We start from the raw sequence: 18,619 nt of genomic DNA on the forward strand, positions 1-18,619 counted from the left end.
ACCTGGTTTGTGGCAAACTGGGATATGTCATTGTCCAAAAGTGAATGTCATTTTTCTCTGTGAAAGCTCTTTGTTTCAACCTTTTTAGACTAAATTTAATTGTGACTGTTCTCTTCTATTCAATCTGTGTATTCACTTAAAACATTTCTTTAATAATGCTTAGGCCATGTCCAACAATAAAAAAGCCCAACAAACACTTTTTATAGTTTTCTCATACCAGATTTTCTGCTAGTAAGGTCAATGTTTTTAAGTTATTCTTCTCAGGAACTTTCTGAGAAAGACAGGAATGAATATTTAACCTGGAGAGAGGTGTTGGGGGGCATTGTGCACCCTTGCAACCTACTAGTTATTATCTACTATTCTACTAGTGCACATTTTCACTGTAAATTCATAGATGCCTACCTAACAGTCCCAAAGTAATCCTGCCCCAACGACATGGCTGAACATGAGAAATAGTCTGATTGTGAAAAACGGGTGACCCGAGACAGGTTCCTTGGTGGGTGCAGGGCACATATTTGAAAAAAATTGTGAGGTCGTGGAAATATTTGTATGTGGCAGGTGAGACCCAAAGATTAGCTTCAATGCATATGTCTATACTCACATACCAGAACTCCATTTATTTTTTTCTCTCTTCTTCCCAGATATTTTCTCTCTGTGGTTTCCCTGACTTACCACTAATTTGGACTTAAGAAGCAACATAAAATTGTTTTCACAAAAATAGGCTGAGAAACTGGAAAATGCTTATACTTGTTTTCCAGGGTGCTGTTCATAGTCCTGGGCTACTACAGATAGGCTGTGGTTATGTTTGCTATGTAGCTCTATCTAGAAGACAGGCAAGGGTCTGAGTCACCAGAAGTTGTTCTGGATCTAGAGATTTGTCTGTGGGTCATGACAGTGAGAAGATGGTGGGAACTAGGAGTAACAAAATGAGGAAGAGGTGGGAAATAGTATGTGCTCCGTAGAGAATGAACACGTAGCTCCTGTTTATGCTGTTCATGACCCCCTTTTCCTACTAAAAAGCTACTGGACTGCCTTGGGTGTCTCAAAACCTTCATCAGTTATCTTGCCTTTGTTTGTGGCACATGCATATGTGTTTGTTTTTTGATTGACTTTGCTCTTTAGCTTCAGTAACTTTTCCCATTTCTTGGTGTTTACCTCTCTGATGTGTATATACAGACAGCTGTCACTTCCCTCTTCCCCCTGTTTGCTATGCAAAGAACACTGCGCTTTTATAGACTCCTCTTGTAAAAGAGGCTCTTTGGTGCTCTGGTCTCCCCAGCACCTGTTCCAAATAGTCTTCATTCTGCTTTACTCAGTACACACAACAAGAAGAACAAACCTATTTCAGAGGAGGTCATACCAGCATCTCTCCAGCTCCAGTGAAACTACACATCCAGATAAGCCCTGTTTTGTACCTGCTTTTTATAAGCAGTCCCTGGCCTTCCTTACTGACATTGTATGACTAAAAATCCCACTCTTTCCCCTCCTCTTTCACTTCCACTTTGGATCAGAAACAAACAAACAAATGAACAAACAAACCTTTCAGCCAAGACCATGATTCTGGACCATTGTGTAGCATTTTCTGCTACTGTAGCTTACACAGTGTTCAGGGGTCCTGGACTTTTCCACATGACAACCCCACACTTACAACCTGTGCCATCTGCATTTTTCTTTGACAGACTTGTACTTTTTCCCCACTTCACTACTATTTATTAAGATAATTCCACTTGTTATTCAGAAAGTCTACTAAAGCATAAACCACAGTAGTTCACCTTTCAGGCCAATATCTTTTCTTCTGCCCAGTTAGTCTGTCATCCATTTTACAACAGTGTGCTAGTCTCCGTATCTAACTCATCTAATAATTCCCCACGTGCCAGGATAACAAATATTTTTCAGAAGTTATTTGAGTTCTGCACGTCACATGTGTGTCGCCTAAGGAACGTGCACATGCTAACAAGTATGCTTACAATTTTAAGTGCACTTTGATGCATAACACCCTGCTAAATGAAAAGAGAACAGAAGCAAAACAAACAGATCCTATGTTTAATGCGATAATGGAGACTTTATTTGCAGCAGGCAGAGCTGGATCTTCAGCTCGGGTGAGTTCCACTTTCCAAGAATCCTTGCAGTAGGAAGCAGCACCTTTTTAAAAGCCAGGGACAAATGACACCACCGTTTTTGTGGGGAAGCTGTTTACGACAACAGTGGGAGACAGGGAGCAACACTGGATGCCAATTGTATATGTGGAAATTTTATAGGCAAGGGTGTGAATCTGTGATAACCATTTGCACGCAGAAGCTGTCAGACACAGTCCCCACCGGACGACCTCCAAATTGGTGCTGCACTGTGGATCAAGTGGGAAACACTGCTAACATGGTCCCCTCAGGAGACACTCAGTCTGATCTAACCTGAGGCAGCCTCACAGCAAGTGAGCTTTCCAGAAACGTCCACACAAAGTCCATTAAGCTTGGAGAAACACGAGGGCAAGTGGCAGTGTGGCTGAGCAGCTGGGGCAGGCCTGTGCCAGCTGTGCACAGGTGAATTGCTGCTCCTGTGTAAGGGAGAGAACTGAGGCGATGGAACCTGTAACACTCCTCAGACGAGTTAAGTCGAAATTTGTGAAGAAACTCCGGCAGCCCTGAGACTGCTTCACACGTTTCCACACCCCACTCAGAGCTGGGGAAGGCAGCAGCAGCCCTGTCCCCTCAGCAGCCCCGGTGTGCTCCAGCCCCTGTGCCCCATCCAGGACGGCCGACGACCCCCTGCCTCCATCCCCTAAGTGCTCGCCACACATCGGGGCCACCCTACAGAGCGGACCCCCGCCGCCATCCCCCCGTGCACCCTAAATGCGGGGCGGCCCCTGACGGCGGGGCGGCGGCGGGCGGTACCGGGGAGCGCGGCTCTCCCCGCCCCGGGGCCCCGCGGTCCCTTTCGGCGGGGACGGGCATGGAGCTGGCGGCAGGGTATAAAAAGCAGCCGTCAGGGCCGGCTGCTGTCCTGCCAGAGCCGCCGGGAGGGGCTGGGGCGAGGCAGAGGCACCATGATCAACCCCAACTACTACCCGTGGGGCTACGACAGCGACAACGGTGAGCACCGGCACAGGCTTTGCTCTGCAGTGGGGTGCCCGGGGCCGAGGCTAGGTGTGCCATCTGGGTCACCCTCTGGGGGTACCCCGTCCTGTTTCTAGCCACTGCCTGGCTTTGAGCACACACCTTTCATCTCCTCCCCCGGTGTGTTGTCAGGCACCCGCTACATAAGGTATCTGGGGGGTGCTGTGTGGGTTTGGGTTCAGCTGAACAGCGTGTGGTGTGTAATATCCCAGCTGGAATGATCTAATTGTTTGTTACACAGCTCTTGACAGGCCATGACTAACAGCCAGGTGATTTGTAACCCACTTGCTAATACATTTTATTTATGTTCCATAGCACGGCAAAGACAAACTTGCAATTGTTGTGAAACAAGTGCAATTCATACCTAGCTGGAAAAGGTTTTCATGATATTTCTCCGTATTTTTTTCTAGGACCAGACCAGTGGCACAAAAATTACCCTATTGCCAAAGGACGCCATCAGTCACCTATTGAAATCAATAACAAAGAAGTGCATTATGATCGCTCCCTCCTGCCGTGGTTCGCTAGTTACGACCCCGGTGCAGCGAAGACCATCCTCAATAATGGGAAAACCTGCAGAATTGTGTTTGATGACTCTTTCGATAGATCAGGTTAGTTATGTTTTTACCTTGAGCTGTTATGGTATGTTAGCGAATAGTTCTCAACCTGTGTGAAAGACAGAGGGCTCTGAATGCTCATGGCTGTAAGGAGGTCTTTATGTAGCGCCTGCATGGCACATACAGGATGCTGTGACTCCAGTGCCCCTCACAACTGGTGGGAAAGGCCTGTGGCTACTTTTAAAGTCCATGGGTTAAATCCTAGGGAATGGAGAAAACTGCAGATAAGCTTGTTGCGGCATGTATTAAGGTTAAGGGTAAATTTCTGTACTTGCCGCAGTGCTGTTGTGTTGCTTTCCAGGGGCCCATGCAGTCTAGGCTTTGTCTATGAGGACTGAAATCCATTTGGGGCTATTTGACATGACCAGCAGAACATCTGTAACTATGTATATGGCTGAAGTCACTATAATGGAAAACTGTACCCATGTAATGTCTGATAAATGAAGTACTGAATCAGATATCACCACTAAGTCACTTTAGTTAATCACTTAATCACTTTGACATTCATAAAATTTTGTCTTAATGAGGATGAGAAATTGCAGTATTTCAGTTTCAATGTCCAAAATATTTTAATGCCCAGAATCTTTTATCTCATCACTCACAGTTAATACAAGAAGTAATATGGTACACTCATAATGCAGATCTTTTAAGAATTAGTGGGGCTATGTATTTTGAAAAGATGTGTCTGTTCTGTTCAACAGGTGCTAGAAGTATTTAGTTTGCGTTGGCATAACCATTGAAGTTTCATGTTGACAATGTTGGCTATATTTCAAAGGAAAAACATCCCATTAAAGTATGAAATGGCATTAGTACTAAGATAAAAGAGAAAAATCAAATGCATACCTCACTCTTTATTTTTATATCAAGGTCAACAGAATTGTGTTATTATTTATAGCACATGAAATGGTAAGAAAAGGAAGAAATGTCAATTTCAGTAAAGTATTAAAAAGTCAATCTTCTATAGTGAACAGACTAATTAAACTACAGTATAAGCTTCGTTACAATATAACTAGGATTGACTGCTATAATTACTATGCAGAATTTTGCTTATAGGTTTGTTGGTCTTAAATGCCTACATGCACTAATTTAATTTAGATTAAATGACTTGGGTTTCATGAAAACTGAGTATCAAAATATGTGTAATGGAATAGGTAGTACACTATCAAAACTCACAGATTACTACATCATCAAGAGGTTGATTACCTTTCTAGCAAAGTGGTAATATTTAGTGTTATTTATATAAAAATATTATTCTTAGTGTCAGATAGCATTATACATAAGTAAAGACAGGTAGCTGTGGCATATGGGAAGACCTCCATGACCATTTCTTACTTTTTTTTTCTTTACCATCTCTTTTATTTGTTGGAACAGCATCAGATATATCAATGCGTTATATATCTTGAATTAATGTCAGTTATTGTTATAATTACTGAGATTGTGCACCATGGGGAGTATCCAGGTACAGAAATATATAACACAGGTGCAGAACTGTGGCTACAAAGAGAAGAAAGGTTTGGAACTTTCTGAAATTTTTTCAGATAAATTGCACAGTATCTGTTGTGTTCTGATCTCAGAAATAAAAAGTGACTCACTGGAAAAAAAAAAAAAGTAGGTGTATTTCTCAACTCTTTGAAGGCAAGAAACATTCAGTGTTTATTGTTATGTCTTTTTTGTTATACCATTGTCTGTTGAGTATGTGGGTGGTGTTCCTTCTCTAACATAATGCTAATTGCAGGACAAATTCCACTGTGCATACTCCTACTGACTTGAGCAAGTTTGAAACTTCTTGGATACATATAGTGACTTATTTTGTGTGTAAAGAAACCACTTGCTGCATAATATATATAACAGCAATAACATCAAAATGAAGCTTTTATTCCTTTGGAACAAAACCATTCTATCTACCTATATATTTATCTATCACTTTATCTGAATTATTTCAGAGTTAGCCAGAAAACTAAAGCCTTTTTTTCTTTTCCTAAGTTATTCAGTTAGAGTGGTCATACTTGTATCTGTAGTTACATCTAGGTTTTTAATAGTAGTAGATGAAGTAGACGTAAACATTCCCTAATTGCTTAGTAGATTGCAAAGATGATAAAAACAAATTACTATGCACCTCTCTCAGAGTTTTACTTCTATTGTGTCTTCTCTGCCAGAAAGGCTTTGAATATTCATCTTTTGGACAGTCTCTTAAACTCAAATTATTGTAGAGAAGTTTCTGGCAGTAGTACAATCTAATGTAATTCACATTTCATATTGTAAAGGGGCCTGTTGCTGTTATCTTTGGAGCTACTCTAATACAAGCAATTGGAGAGTTTATCTCCAGCTATTTATAAGTTATGCAGGACCTCAGTGCAGGCATGCTTTTTTATAAGGCTACCCTGATGCTTTTTTTCAGAATCTCTTGATTTCTTATCAAAGGAATGTGTCCTTTTGGGAGTAGATGATGAAAAAAGAAGTTAAGCAGATGATTACTGTACATAGTGAGAACTTTTGCGTATAGGTCTGTTAATAGCATGACAAGTGCTTGTGGGCACCATTTCCTGGAGTACCACCTTGTGGGAAACCTCGTTTATCTTTGCAGATGAGATTTTGATAATCAGCTTCTGGTGAATAAACAATTAGTACAAAGCCCAGTCACTTTAATTAGAACTGGGGAAGTCTGTCCATAGACCCTCTAGTTTTGGTTGATTTTGGTAGATATCTAGTTTTGGTAGATTTGGTTGAGTAACTGCAAAAAGTTACTTAACATTTTGTGTACTGACTTCACATTGGAAGAAGTTGGTGGGTGTTACAGTAATGCCACAGCTAAATCCCTGTGCTTGTGTACCCCGGTAGCTATGCTGCCTACCACTTTACTTCATGGTCATACTTCATATTGCTAAAGGCAGCAAAATTAACTTCTTCCTTCAGTTCTTAGCACATTTATCATTTGTGGTGTCTGCAGGAAAGTATTGAGTGTAAACGAGCACTGCAGAACTTGGGTCCAGGGGATTTAGGAGCTGAGTTTCTATAAACTTTGGACTTCCATGCTATTGTTGGAGGTACAAATGCTTGGACAGTCAAGGGCCTTCTGAGGCTATGGTTATGAAGTGGGTTGTCAGCTTTCTGCCCCTGGAGACCGGGATGCCAGCCCTACCTGAGATCACAAGAATGTGGGAGCTCAGTGAGAGCAGGCTCTGATCCAGAGGCACAGAGCTGGAATGGGGGTGTTGCATTCAGGTGAAGGTCTCTGGCAGACTGTCAGGGACAGTCTTTTTCCCAGTCTGTCCCCTGAAGAGCACAAAGTTCACATACAAGTAAGAGCAATTCTTTTGCGTATCTATTCATTGTTGACTCAAGGAAAATTTCAGTGAGAACTGTGGAAGTATGTTCAGAAAGCTTTTAGCAAACACATTTGACCCCTGCAATTAGCCAGCGTGTTTAAGTACTGAGATCCTATTTGAGCAGAGGATTTTATAATGGCTAAAATTTGTCACTGGCATTACAAAGCTGTAGTTTTTACACTGTCACATTCTGTTACAAAGCAGCATGTATGTTGTTACAAAGCATAACAAAGGTGATGTGTCTTTTTCAGTTGTTCAGCAGTAATACCTTACTAATTTAATTTCACTGTGGTTTACCAGTTCATTTTATGGATGCAGCAGCATGCAAGGATCATAAATCTTGTAGGAGCAGTTAGTTCTTCTTGTGTTTATAAACACAACTCACTTCATGACTCTGTTTGGTGCTCCCTGTGTTTTTCCACTTGACTTTCAGAGTATGCCTTCACAGCCAGCAAGGAAGACAATTGTGTTCACATAACTCCACCAGTTTTACTTTAGCAAGACACAGAATTCGAGCAAGTTCTTCAGACTGACACAACATTTTTGTTAGTGTTTTGCAGTGCCTGGTAGCAGGCACTGCTGAGGGTCAGTGTGCAAGCCTAGATAAAAAGAGCAGGAGGACAAGAGTTTGCAATGATAAGAGCCCTCTAGCCACTAAAAAGTGCTGAATTCTCTTCTCCCTTGCCTTCCTGGGCTGGTGGTACACTCTCCCTGTAGTTAGGCCCTGTTATTTTGAGGGAGTCCCATAATTTACTTACTCTCATTTCATATATTTCCGTTTTTTATACTGCACACTTGCAATTAAATTTAAATAAATAAATAATATTAAAAAAAAAAACAACTTTTGTCCATTGGGAGATGTTGGTTTAGAGGCATCTTAATCTTTGCATCATTCTATCTGCTGAAAGTTTGCTAAGCAAAACCCACTGCCTATTTATAGATGAGAGAAGCATGAATATGTTGGCATGAGGTGATGTAGAGCTTCACCTAATGCCCGATTGTCTGCTGATGGCCCATCTGTGGAAATAATGACACGTTTTTACCTTAAACTGGATTATTTGGTCTTACAGATCTATTTTAATGGAGAATTGATGGCTTTGTCAGCTACTACTGTTACTGTGTCTGCACCAGCTGTGGTACTGAATGACTGTGGGAACAAGTAAAAGGCATTTGAAAGTAACAGCTTGCTCTTAATATTCATTAAATAATGTTTTTGATGTCTTTAGTACTTTGCTTCTTGAGGTGATCAGGGATTTCATTCTTAATCTTTTCAGATTTAAGGATATTTTTCTTTAATGTACAGAAACCTGTGCCTGGGAACTGCTGAATGGCTTATAGGAATGCATATTAACTTCTATCTCCAAAAAAAGAAGTGAATGAGAATTCAAGATTGTTTAGTATTTGGTGAATGTTGAGAAGTTCTTCCCTTTTTATTGTGAGCTCCTTTCAAATACACTGCCTTCATCTGCTGTGTAAAAATGCTAAGATTATCTAGAGTGCAGGCTATTGCTTGTCACAGGCTGAACTTTTCTGTAGGAAGATGGTTTGCATTCTTAGTGATTGCTTTTCTGGCTCATTTGCTCCCCTCTTCCACAGCCAGAGGGAGCAGCCATTACAGCAGCAGAAGCAGCATCAGTGTTTTCGTAGCTTTTTAAACAAAGAAGTCATCGTCTGCTGTAGCAGATAAAATCTGTAGAATTTTGCAGGAATTTCTTTAACACCTAGCATTTCTGTAGGTGATCTTAATCATAACTATTTTTTTGTGCTTTCATATAGGTAAATATTAAATTTAGGTGTCTCATATGGTTTTTTTAAATATAGGCCTAGCCAGTGGAGATGGAGTCACACTGAATCAATGGATTCTGGAGAACAATTCAGGTCACCGTCTGCTGCATGCCTACTTAAGGCAAGCAGAATTACTTCAGAGGCTTGACTGTTCTGATTAGAGGCTTAATTCAGTTACCCAAACATAGGTATCTCATGCCATTTTTGATGACCTAATGTAAATCACCTTGCCTTCAGATACAGCTTTACAAATGTAGTTTTCCTACAGATTCTGTACCATATCTGCCAGCCCTGTGTAGATAGGCATAGCTCAGATGCTCACATTTATGTAAATTAATTAAAACAGTGGTCTCAATTGACTATTATGGAAGCCAGGCATGCATTTTCAGCTGTCTGTAAGTGGATGTAGCTGAAAACAGTTGCCTGAAGTGCTCTTGCAGATATCCAAGAGGTATGCAGTTCTCTGAGAACGTAGGAGCTCTGTACAGTAACTGTTTGTTAGTATTTTAAATGTATATATATTTCTTAACAAAAAAAAAAAAAATAATACCTGAGTCTAATGCTGATGCAGATTATCAATTGCAGTGTTGAGAGGTGGGCCACTTCCAGGAGTCTACAGGCTGCGTCAACTTCACTTTCATTGGGGTTCGTCTGATGACCATGGCTCTGAACATGTTGTAAATGGAGTGAGATATGCAGGAGAGGTAAGACTCACTGCTTTTTACTTTAAAATATGTTATAAAGTAGGATTTTCATTTCTGTTCAGTGGGACAAGAACTGTCATTTGTCAGCATTTCAAATAGTCCAATTATCTTTAACTATCTGTGGCATTTTCTTCTACAGATTCTTATAAATGTGAATTGTGCTAAAGTAATTCTTACCCCATAAGAAAAGAAAAATTGTATATGTGAAATAAAAGTTTCCATGTTTTTAAGACACTGTGGCTTGAAACACAGGACATCAAGACTGAATTACTGAGAAGCAATGGAAACTTACTAAAACACTTTTCAGAAAATATAGTATTATGGCTGAAGTGACACAGAAATGAGAAGGAATGCCTTACATTAATTTTCTGCCTTTAAGATGGTAAGGGAAGATGAGGAGTGTAGATTAATAATATACAGAACATATATTTTTATAAGTTCTTTACTAGATTTACTGTATTTTGAAAACTAAATGGTAATGAATCACACATTGGTAGATCACTTCTGAATTGTGTGTGTCCTGCCTGCTGATTTAAACATCTTGTCTATGTTCAGCTTTGGGATGAAACTTCTTTTAACACTGAGATGTTTGTAGTTCATTTTAAAGCAAAATAGTAGTCTAAATTGTAATATGACTTGTATAATTCGTGTATGAATTGACATCTAATTTTTTTGAAGGCCTAATCCTCATTCTTTGTGGCCCCAAACTTTCTCATATACATGAAGAACTCTAAATTCAGCCTCTAATAGTTTGCAGTTCAGTAATGGATCTCTTTATATTTGTTTCTCTTTGTTTCCAGCTACATTTGTTACACTGGAATCCAAAATACAGTAATTACCTTGATGCTGTGAGAAGAACAGATGGTATAGCTGTTTTGGCCATTTTTTTACAAGTAAGTAGAAGCACATATTCCTTCTCTGTACTCGTACTGTACACATTTCTATTCTTGCAGGGTTAAAAAGCAAAAACTTTTGAGTTTTTTTTCTGTATTTTCTATGGATTATACCACAGTGAAGGGTTTGACTTTCAGTAATGCATGCTTTTCAAGTTACAGAGCGTGAGCTATGATATTTCCAATGGCATTCAATATTCCACACGCTTGTCCCAGTGGCTATAGTGTCACCATGTGGCTGTTGGAAACTGTAAATTCATATGCATTTTTCCCTTCTTTAGGGACACAATGTCAATAGTAGCCCTTGGACCATTAGCAATCAGTTGTTTTTTGTGCTAGTCATGGACTGATTTCAGGGACAGATACATCTCCTAAGTTTTTCATGAGCTTTCTACTAGGCAAAATGGACTTATCCTTTTTAAAAATCCTTTTTTGGGGCATGCAGTCTTAGCCTGAAATACCAGCCTTTGTTATCTCTTGTATAATTAATATTCACCAGAGATAGATGGACATCTGTGTTGAGATCAGCAATTGCAAACAATAGATCTGACCATGAAGTCTTGACTTTAAACTAGAATTAAACTTTTTCAAAAGTCTGTACTTGAGTCTGGAGAGTTGGTTGTCTTTCTCAGGCTAAAATTCACTGTCAATAGGAATAACTGTGTTGTGTAATTACCTGTGATGCAGGGTTTCTGTACTGATGTGATTTCCTCATTTGGATCGTAATACCTGTTAGAGTACAAAGAGAAGGTTGAGAAGGTACAGATGAAATACGTATCTTACTTAGCTGGTAGGAGTGACAGGTTGGGTTGTTGCATTATAATTTTATAGTTAATGTATGTTTGGATGCACATATTAAAAATACCAGAAAGAAGAAAACTGATCAGCAGAACTCTGGTTTGCTCATGCTTTCTTCCTTACAGGTAGGGAAAACTCCTAAACCAGAGATGAAGAGAATTCTTGAAGAAATAAATGCCATCAAAACAAAGGTAACAATGTTTTCTGTTTGGTTTGTGGGTCTTTTTGTTTGTTTTTAATAGGAAGATTGCTGGGAATTCTCAGGACAAAAAACATCAAGAGGCATGACTTTATAGTTTTCAAATTCTGTGCCAGAGCTAAATCTTCACTTAATCTTAACTAGAGCTGTTGAAAATGTTGTTTGCTTTTTTGTTTTAAGGGGAAAGAAGCTCCTTTTCCAAACTTCGATCCTTCAATTCTTTTCCCTAAGTCTCATGACTACTGGACATACCATGGTTCTTTCACTACTCCACCTTGTGAAGAGTGCATCACTTGGATTATACTTAGAGAGCCTATCATTGTCAGCTCAGACCAGGTAAACTTCAATTAGATAATATTTTACACACTTCTTTTTAGTTACAAGTAGTAAACTGATCTTATCTTTTGATAATGAAATGCTTACTGCTTTCTGTGAGAAATTGCTTGATTAAAAAGACAGTAAGGAACTGGATGCCTTAGAAACTATCTTGGGAATCCATAGGGAACCTGCAAAAATCTTCAAAAGACTGCAGTCTACAACCTAATATATGCAATCAACCTATTAGACCCATCTTCTTATCTGTCTCTGTATGACTTCTGCATTAACATTCTCCAATTGTTATTCCTCTACTGGGAACAACTGATTGTTTCCCAGCCCATGTCAGAAAGGTTGTTCAACTCAGCAACCATCAGAGAGACCTTTACAAATCAGTAAAGTCAGAACACAGTGTAGCTGGTAAGAGTTTATAGCTGCTTGGGGCAGAACTGGTAGCAAGCAGTAGTTACTATTTATGAGAGTTCTTGCTCTCATGGGCAAGAGATCCCTTGTGGCATCAGCTAAAGAAAAGAGGTAATTCTCTTTTTGTTCTTGTCTCTGTGTTCTCATGGTATTAACTCTTGCTAGTAGTTAGGGAGGGATCTAGACGTGGCTCATACACAGAACCCAAAACCCTGCATTATCCCAGACCCACTGTAGGAAAGCTGTAACCATTAACTTGTGTTCTTTAGCCATTTAAATCAGAACATTAAAGCATTTGGCTGAAGGTTGTTGTTGGGTTTGCACCAACTTTGATTATGCAGGATTTTTTCAATCATTTGTGTTCTCTCAAGCTTCCTTAGGTAAAGCGTTTATTGTTTTTCATGATGTTTGAGGGCAATCACTGGAAAAATTATGAAATAAAGCTGCTGTGAAAAAGTGACCATCTGCAATGAAATGCTGTGGGTCAGTCTAATAATAAACAGGTACCATAAATACATTGCACTGAAGGAAGCCAGAGTCCACAGATCTCATCTAATTCAGCTTGGCATTTCCAGCTTTTTGAACATTGTACTTTTCAAATGTGTCTTATGGTATGCTTTTCTTTAAAAACATATTTTATCAGAATATAAATCTGCTAGGTTTGTTGATTCTCTCATGTACACAAGAAAGTTATGGAAGTGTTGTGTTTGATGCTTGATACCCTTGTCTGTATCTTTACAAACAGGAGAAGCATCAGATAACTATAATTTCACATTAACCTGAAAGCCTTCTCTGGTCATTTACTATGAAGAGGTATTTCTTGTTAATGTTCATTCTCCCCAGTCCCATTTATAGAAATTTGAATGCCCTCTTTCATCACCTTTCAGCCAGTGCCTAATACCACACAAGTCAGTTTTCTCATCTGAGATTATTCCTCTATTTAGCAGACTGCAATGATATGATATCACCAATTTCAAGACTCCACAGTGAGAAAATGAACATTAATCAAGTGACTGACATGTTAAGTAGGTGTTATATATGGACACATAACTTCTCATCTTAGGTCATCAGGGTGATAAGACATTTCATTGTATTCATTGATGTCCATGTATCACAAAAAAAAATATCTGTTTGCTACTACTTTGCATTTATGTGGCTCTTTATCTTTCAAATAATAGAACTCAGGTATGATGTGAACCTTAGCTGGCAAGAGGTGACATATGGTAATGTATTCAAATAACTTACAGCTTAATTCTCACAGTTTATGGATTTGATCTGCCTCCTGTTTCTCTGCCCATCCAAAAATTAAAATATATGGGATACTCTGAAGCTGGTACTTGTGTGAAAAATACAAATAGGCTCTGGCTGGTTTCTACAAAATAAATCTACTTAGAGATTTATATTAGAGAATATCAACTACAAATTTTTTTAGGGAAGGTATAGTCATTACTGAGCATCTCTGATTTAAAATGTGTTTTGCAAGGAATATCCAATCACATCATTGATCCAGCTTTGGGTTATAGTCTGTATTTGGGTTATAGTCTGTATTTGGGTTATAGTTTTTTTTCAGCTTACCTGAAGTTAGTAAGTCTTGGGAGACATACAGGCAGATCCCTAACTGACCCTACTGCAAAAAAATGGAGCATTTAAGATAAAAAGGAAGTTTTGACATATAGATGGGACATTGTCTCTTTCCTGAGATAACTCTTTTGAGGCAGAATTAGTACTGTATGTGAAGTGCTGTATGCAAGTGCAATAGAAAGACTTTCCTTACTCCAGAGTATCTGCAGTCTAAATAATGTATTCATAGGAAAGGATCATGTTACTAATTATTTCTAATCCTAGAAGGTGGATTACCATTGCAGCCCTGTTAATAGCGCTTATCTGAAGTGCATATGCATTTGGATCACTTGGATGCTTTTGCAGCCAGATGGTAGTAGCATATTAGCCACAAGGATAAGTGCAGGCACTGGTAATCAGTTACTCTGTAGGAAAAATCAATTCACCAAAAATCCCTGTGAGATGTAGAGAGGGTGGCCTAGCTGCTCTTTAATGAAAGAACAGGAACTTAACTGTGGAATTCCGCTATCCAATTACAGACTAATTTTTTTCACCTTTATGTAGTTATAGCCTGGATATATGTAATGATGGTTTTGTTTGTTGGTTTTTTGTTTGTTTGTTTGTTTGTTTTAACTCAGTGTAGGTGTCTTCCACAAAGCAAAAAGCATCAGTCTCTTCTCTAACAGTACTTTTTCAGCATTACCAAAACTGATGAACTATTTTTATCTCTCACAGTTCTCATACAAATTGTTCTTCATCTGAAATCTGGAACTCAGTTTCAGATGAATAATCCAGCTGATGCATATTATGCTGATCGTAAATGTGACCCTCCTATATCATGTGTCAGACAAACTGAGATAGTTGGCTTTGCTGTGCCACATGGTGAAGAGCAGCATTGAGATGCGTGAGCTAGCTCAATCCATAAACTGGAATGAGTGTAGTCACTGTGAACACAGTTTTTACAGCCCAGACAGAAGTTCTGCTTCCACTGTGCTTGAACTCAGTACTCTAGAAGCTAGGTTCATCAGAGTACTGAAGCCAGTTATGAGCCAATTTGATGTGTGCCACGCATGAGGTTACATTTTTAAGTGTATGCACAGAAAAATGTATGCAATCCTCTTCACAGTAAGCCATTCAGAACGTGAAATGTCAAGTGTCTGAATCACAGCTGATATGCTTCCTATCTAATGTCATGCACGGCAGTGGCAACAAATGAGTATAATCTATCTTTGAGTGGGTGTGTGTTTTGCTTCCTTTGAAAATCTGAAAGTTGTAGAGGAAGACCATTATACAATTTTGAAGAGCATGGGCAAAATTTTTACAGCATCCCTCAACAGGAATAGACCTTGATTTAAAACATGAGCAAAAAAAAGTGAAGCTGCAGACACTATTTACAAACCATCTGAAAACTTGACCAAGTCATCATCCGGGTTTATACTCCTGTCACTAGTAATTTTTTTCTGTGTTACTGCAGCAGAATTTATCCTCTGCTACAGACCCACCACAGAAGTGAACAATTAGTTTAGAATTTATTTTACAATTTAGCCTTAACACCTTTCAGTTCCAGTGGCTGCTTAACAATCAGATCTTAAGGCAGGGTTAGAGTAGAAGCTTATTAGGACAGGCTGCTCTATTCACATATTCCAAGAACTTCCTATTTCTGTAGCTGTACACAGTTCTGTAGACAATATGTAAGTGACGGTACTCAACTTCTCACAGTCCTGTTCACATAGGACCCGTTGTTTTTTCTCTTGACTATTTCTAAGAATATTAGTGCTAGGAAAAGAAGGTGAGTACAGTTCTAGTGGTGATGGGGTGAAGGACAACCTCACAACTTTGAAGGAGGTTTTCTTCCCAGCTTCTGGGGCTGGGTGTGCCCCGGTTTAACTGTTGAGCTGTGGATTTGTTCCCAAGGGATTTCTGTCATGACACTTCGATATTGCTCTCCTGCAGATGGCAAAGCTCCGTAGCTTATCCAAGAATGCTGAGAACGAACCTGATCTCCCCCTGGTTGATAACTGGCGCCCAACTCAGCCTCGGTATTTCAGGATGGTGAGCGCATCGTTCCTTTAGGACCTGGTTCAGGTTGGTTGTTCCCAAGCGAGGTGACCTCTAGAACTAGAAGATGGTCTTGTTTTGGGTCATTTGCTGCATTTAGATGGAACTCCAGCTGTATGTTTGGAGACTGAAACCTTGAGTTGTAAAAAGGGAATTTTACTTTCAGAGGGCAAAATTTACCTAGGAAAATCCTATCATTAAACTGGAAATAGAGAATCTGTTTGGCTCTTCATTACTGCTTTAGAATTAGCTTTTGTTATTAGTATGAAGGACGAAAGAAGATGCTACTAACAACTATAAAAGCATTTCCTATTGCCCACGTGTCCCTTGGTGCTTGTCTTGCTACAAACTAAAGATATTGCAGTTGTTTTCAGCATAAAACCATATTTTTCAATAATTGTTTTCAGATTAAGCATATTCTGCTCTGAGCTGCACCAGTTTTGCACATTAATAAATGAGATCGCTTTTTTTGTATTTGATATTCACGTAAAATATGAAAGGATAGAAAATTGTTTCGTTACCATTGATAGCAAAATCAGCAATTAACTTCTTAAAGCAAACCTGTTACAGGTGTAACAGGACAGTTAGAGGTCTATTCTGCAAATAGTATTCACTGAATTATACTTAGTTAAAACTATGGAATCAGGGAAGAGTTGTTTGTATTTGTGTCACAACTGGTTGTCCACATTAAAAGACTAATTTGCATATTAATGTTGTAGCTATCAGTGACATGGATTTTGAGGACTTTATCTTAGTATCCTGAATATGTGTTTTTTCATGTATGCAATTAGCTTTTCTGTGTTAAAAGGATATTAAGATAGCAAGAGTTATTTTTTTTAGTGTTCTTTTTTCTTTTTTTTAGGCAAATTCTCTGTTCATGTGCAAATATATTGATTCTGCTATCAATGAGATTTGTGCATAAATATCTGAAACCACAGTTTGAGTCTTCTAATCAAAAAGCAGTTGACCAGGGTGTTCTTGTCTTTTGTTTTGGAATCAAGAACAATGAAGCAGGATTGTAAGCGTATACTTGAAATAAAAGTATCTCTGCATTAAGAAATGCAACATTAATAAATACATTTACTTAAGAATTTTTGTTTTGTATGGTTTTTTTTTCAAAATTTTTTCCAGTTTTCCATACAAAAATAATAATTCTATGGGAATACTTGTCAATATCCTCTGTAATATGCCTTCATGAAAATTAAGGATGGATGGTATCTTTTTCAGATGTTTCTTTGAACCACAAGAGTACTGATACTGTTTTATGTGACCACAAGGAAATAGCATCTTAAATGTGCTACATGCTTGAGAGATCTACAGCAATTCTTTTAGTGAGATTACACAATGGCTTTCATGTAATATCATATGAATCAACCAACCCCTTCACAAGCTGATTGTACAACAGAGAAGTTCAATGTGTATTTAAAACTGTTAATCTGAAAGGTAATTAAGATTCAGCTCCAGGAATAAAAATTAGCTACTGCTGTGTCATGAATAGATTCTTAGCTGCCATATTCTGGGGCAGGAGGATGTTGCTGAACTTCTTGATGTGACAGGGGGATACGCATCCTGTCTCCAGATTCCTCACTGTGAAAATTTCTGGACCATGTCCTTGCTTCTGTTTCTTTCTTCAAACAAGTAGTATGTTGGTTGGGAAATTTAGCTTAGTCATTCTTAGATTTTTTCCCAACTGATTTTCCAAATGTGTTGCATTGTGGTGTTCATGTTATGGCTTGTAGCCATATTGTGAAATAATTCAGACGAGTTAACACTGTTTATGTTGCATGTATGCATTTCTGAGTTAGACACATTGTCTTACATAGACTTCCACTTGAATGAATGACTTATACCAGTAAAGCCTATGGTGATTCCAGTGTTTGAAAACAAATATATTTATTTTTAAAATACTCAATTAAATGTATTTTATTCCCAGCTGGGTCATTCCAGGACAGCTCTAAGCATAGCTTCCTGTTGGAACACCAGTACCCAACACAGTGTTAGCTGCAGGGATAAGAGCATGTCCTGATGCATACAAATACGAGAAAACAACACTTCTTTTTCTCCAGTCAGTTCTGTGGTATATGTCCTGTGAATTAGAAGATAGTTGTTATTATAAAATAACCTAAGTTGTATATTTTAGAGCTTAGAGTAGGCTTATTTTTTTTGCAATTTATGACAATGCAAAACTGGGACATGCAATCTCAGGTGTTTGTTTTTTTTTTAATGATATGGTGCTTTTCCAGACACACTTTGTGAAGGAACTGTCTGGGTTCTGTAAATGAAGCTGAGGTCAGCCTCATCCTTTAGAATCACATTTATTAGCTCTTTTAAACTTGCAACCCAAGTAACCTCTCTAAAAAAAGTGTCATTTGAATTTCTCATGCAGATGCTTCCATAGCACTTTTATTCATAATTAGTAAAAGGTAGAATAAATTAGGCTCAGGACTGTTTTCCCTCAGTTGCAGATACGAGACAGTGTGTGCAGATGGGCTTTAGAAGTTGTTTTGCAGACATCCTTCCTAAGTCCAAGGGACTGTCTGAGGTAATGGATGACATCAAGAACAGTGGTTCAGCAAGCATCAGGAAAAAAAGTGTAGGAGTAGAAAGAAAACAGAAAGCTAAAGAATGGGGGCGGCAGGGCACTGAAGTTGTAAATTGAAAGTATGAGGAGATTAAGGAGAGTTTTGAAGGCAGCAAGGGAGGAAATGTGGGGTGGGGTGAGTCAGCACTTAGAATGTGTTCATGCCTGATGCAATTTTCCCTCCCCTCTGGCCATGTTCATTGTTATTTTACAGAAGTCCTCCCATGCCTTTAGCTTGCAGCTTTCTGTAACT

General features: G+C 38.8%; 1 protein-coding gene across 2 annotated transcripts; it reads left to right on the plus strand.

Annotated features, from left to right (window-relative positions):
• The first annotated feature begins 2,912 nt into the window (after nt 1-2,912).
• On the plus strand, nt 2,913-16,876 carry LOC137851253 (carbonic anhydrase 3-like). Of its 2 annotated transcripts, XM_068672207.1 has the most exons (8): nt 2,913-3,086; nt 3,521-3,718; nt 9,421-9,539; nt 10,340-10,432; nt 11,356-11,421; nt 11,610-11,765; nt 15,681-15,812; nt 16,648-16,876. In XM_068672207.1, exons 1-7 carry the CDS (start codon nt 3,041-3,043, stop codon nt 15,798-15,800), a joined length of 798 nt encoding a protein of 265 aa, XP_068528308.1. In that variant the 5' UTR covers nt 2,913-3,040; the 3' UTR covers nt 15,801-15,812; nt 16,648-16,876. The 2 variants fall into 2 exon arrangements, with proteins under 2 accessions (XP_068528308.1, XP_068528307.1); XM_068672206.1 differs by having other exon boundaries at nt 15,681-16,876.
• The last annotated feature ends 1,743 nt before the right edge of the window (nt 16,877-18,619 follow it).

This window comes from Anas acuta, chromosome 2 (genome assembly GCF_963932015.1).
Source record: "Anas acuta chromosome 2, bAnaAcu1.1, whole genome shotgun sequence".
NCBI classification, from domain to species: domain Eukaryota; kingdom Metazoa; phylum Chordata; class Aves; order Anseriformes; family Anatidae; genus Anas; species Anas acuta.

Coding starts and splice junctions, on each gene's coding strand:
- LOC137851253 (XM_068672206.1), top strand. CDS start 3,041: ATGATCAACCCCAACTACTACCCGTGGGGCTACGACAGCGACAACG. Junction 11,422..11,609: donor TAAATGCCATCAAAACAAAG/GTAACAATGTTT, acceptor TTTTGTTTTAAG/GGGAAAGAAGCTCCTTTTCC. Junction 11,766..15,680: donor TCATTGTCAGCTCAGACCAG/GTAAACTTCAAT, acceptor GCTCTCCTGCAG/ATGGCAAAGCTCCGTAGCTT.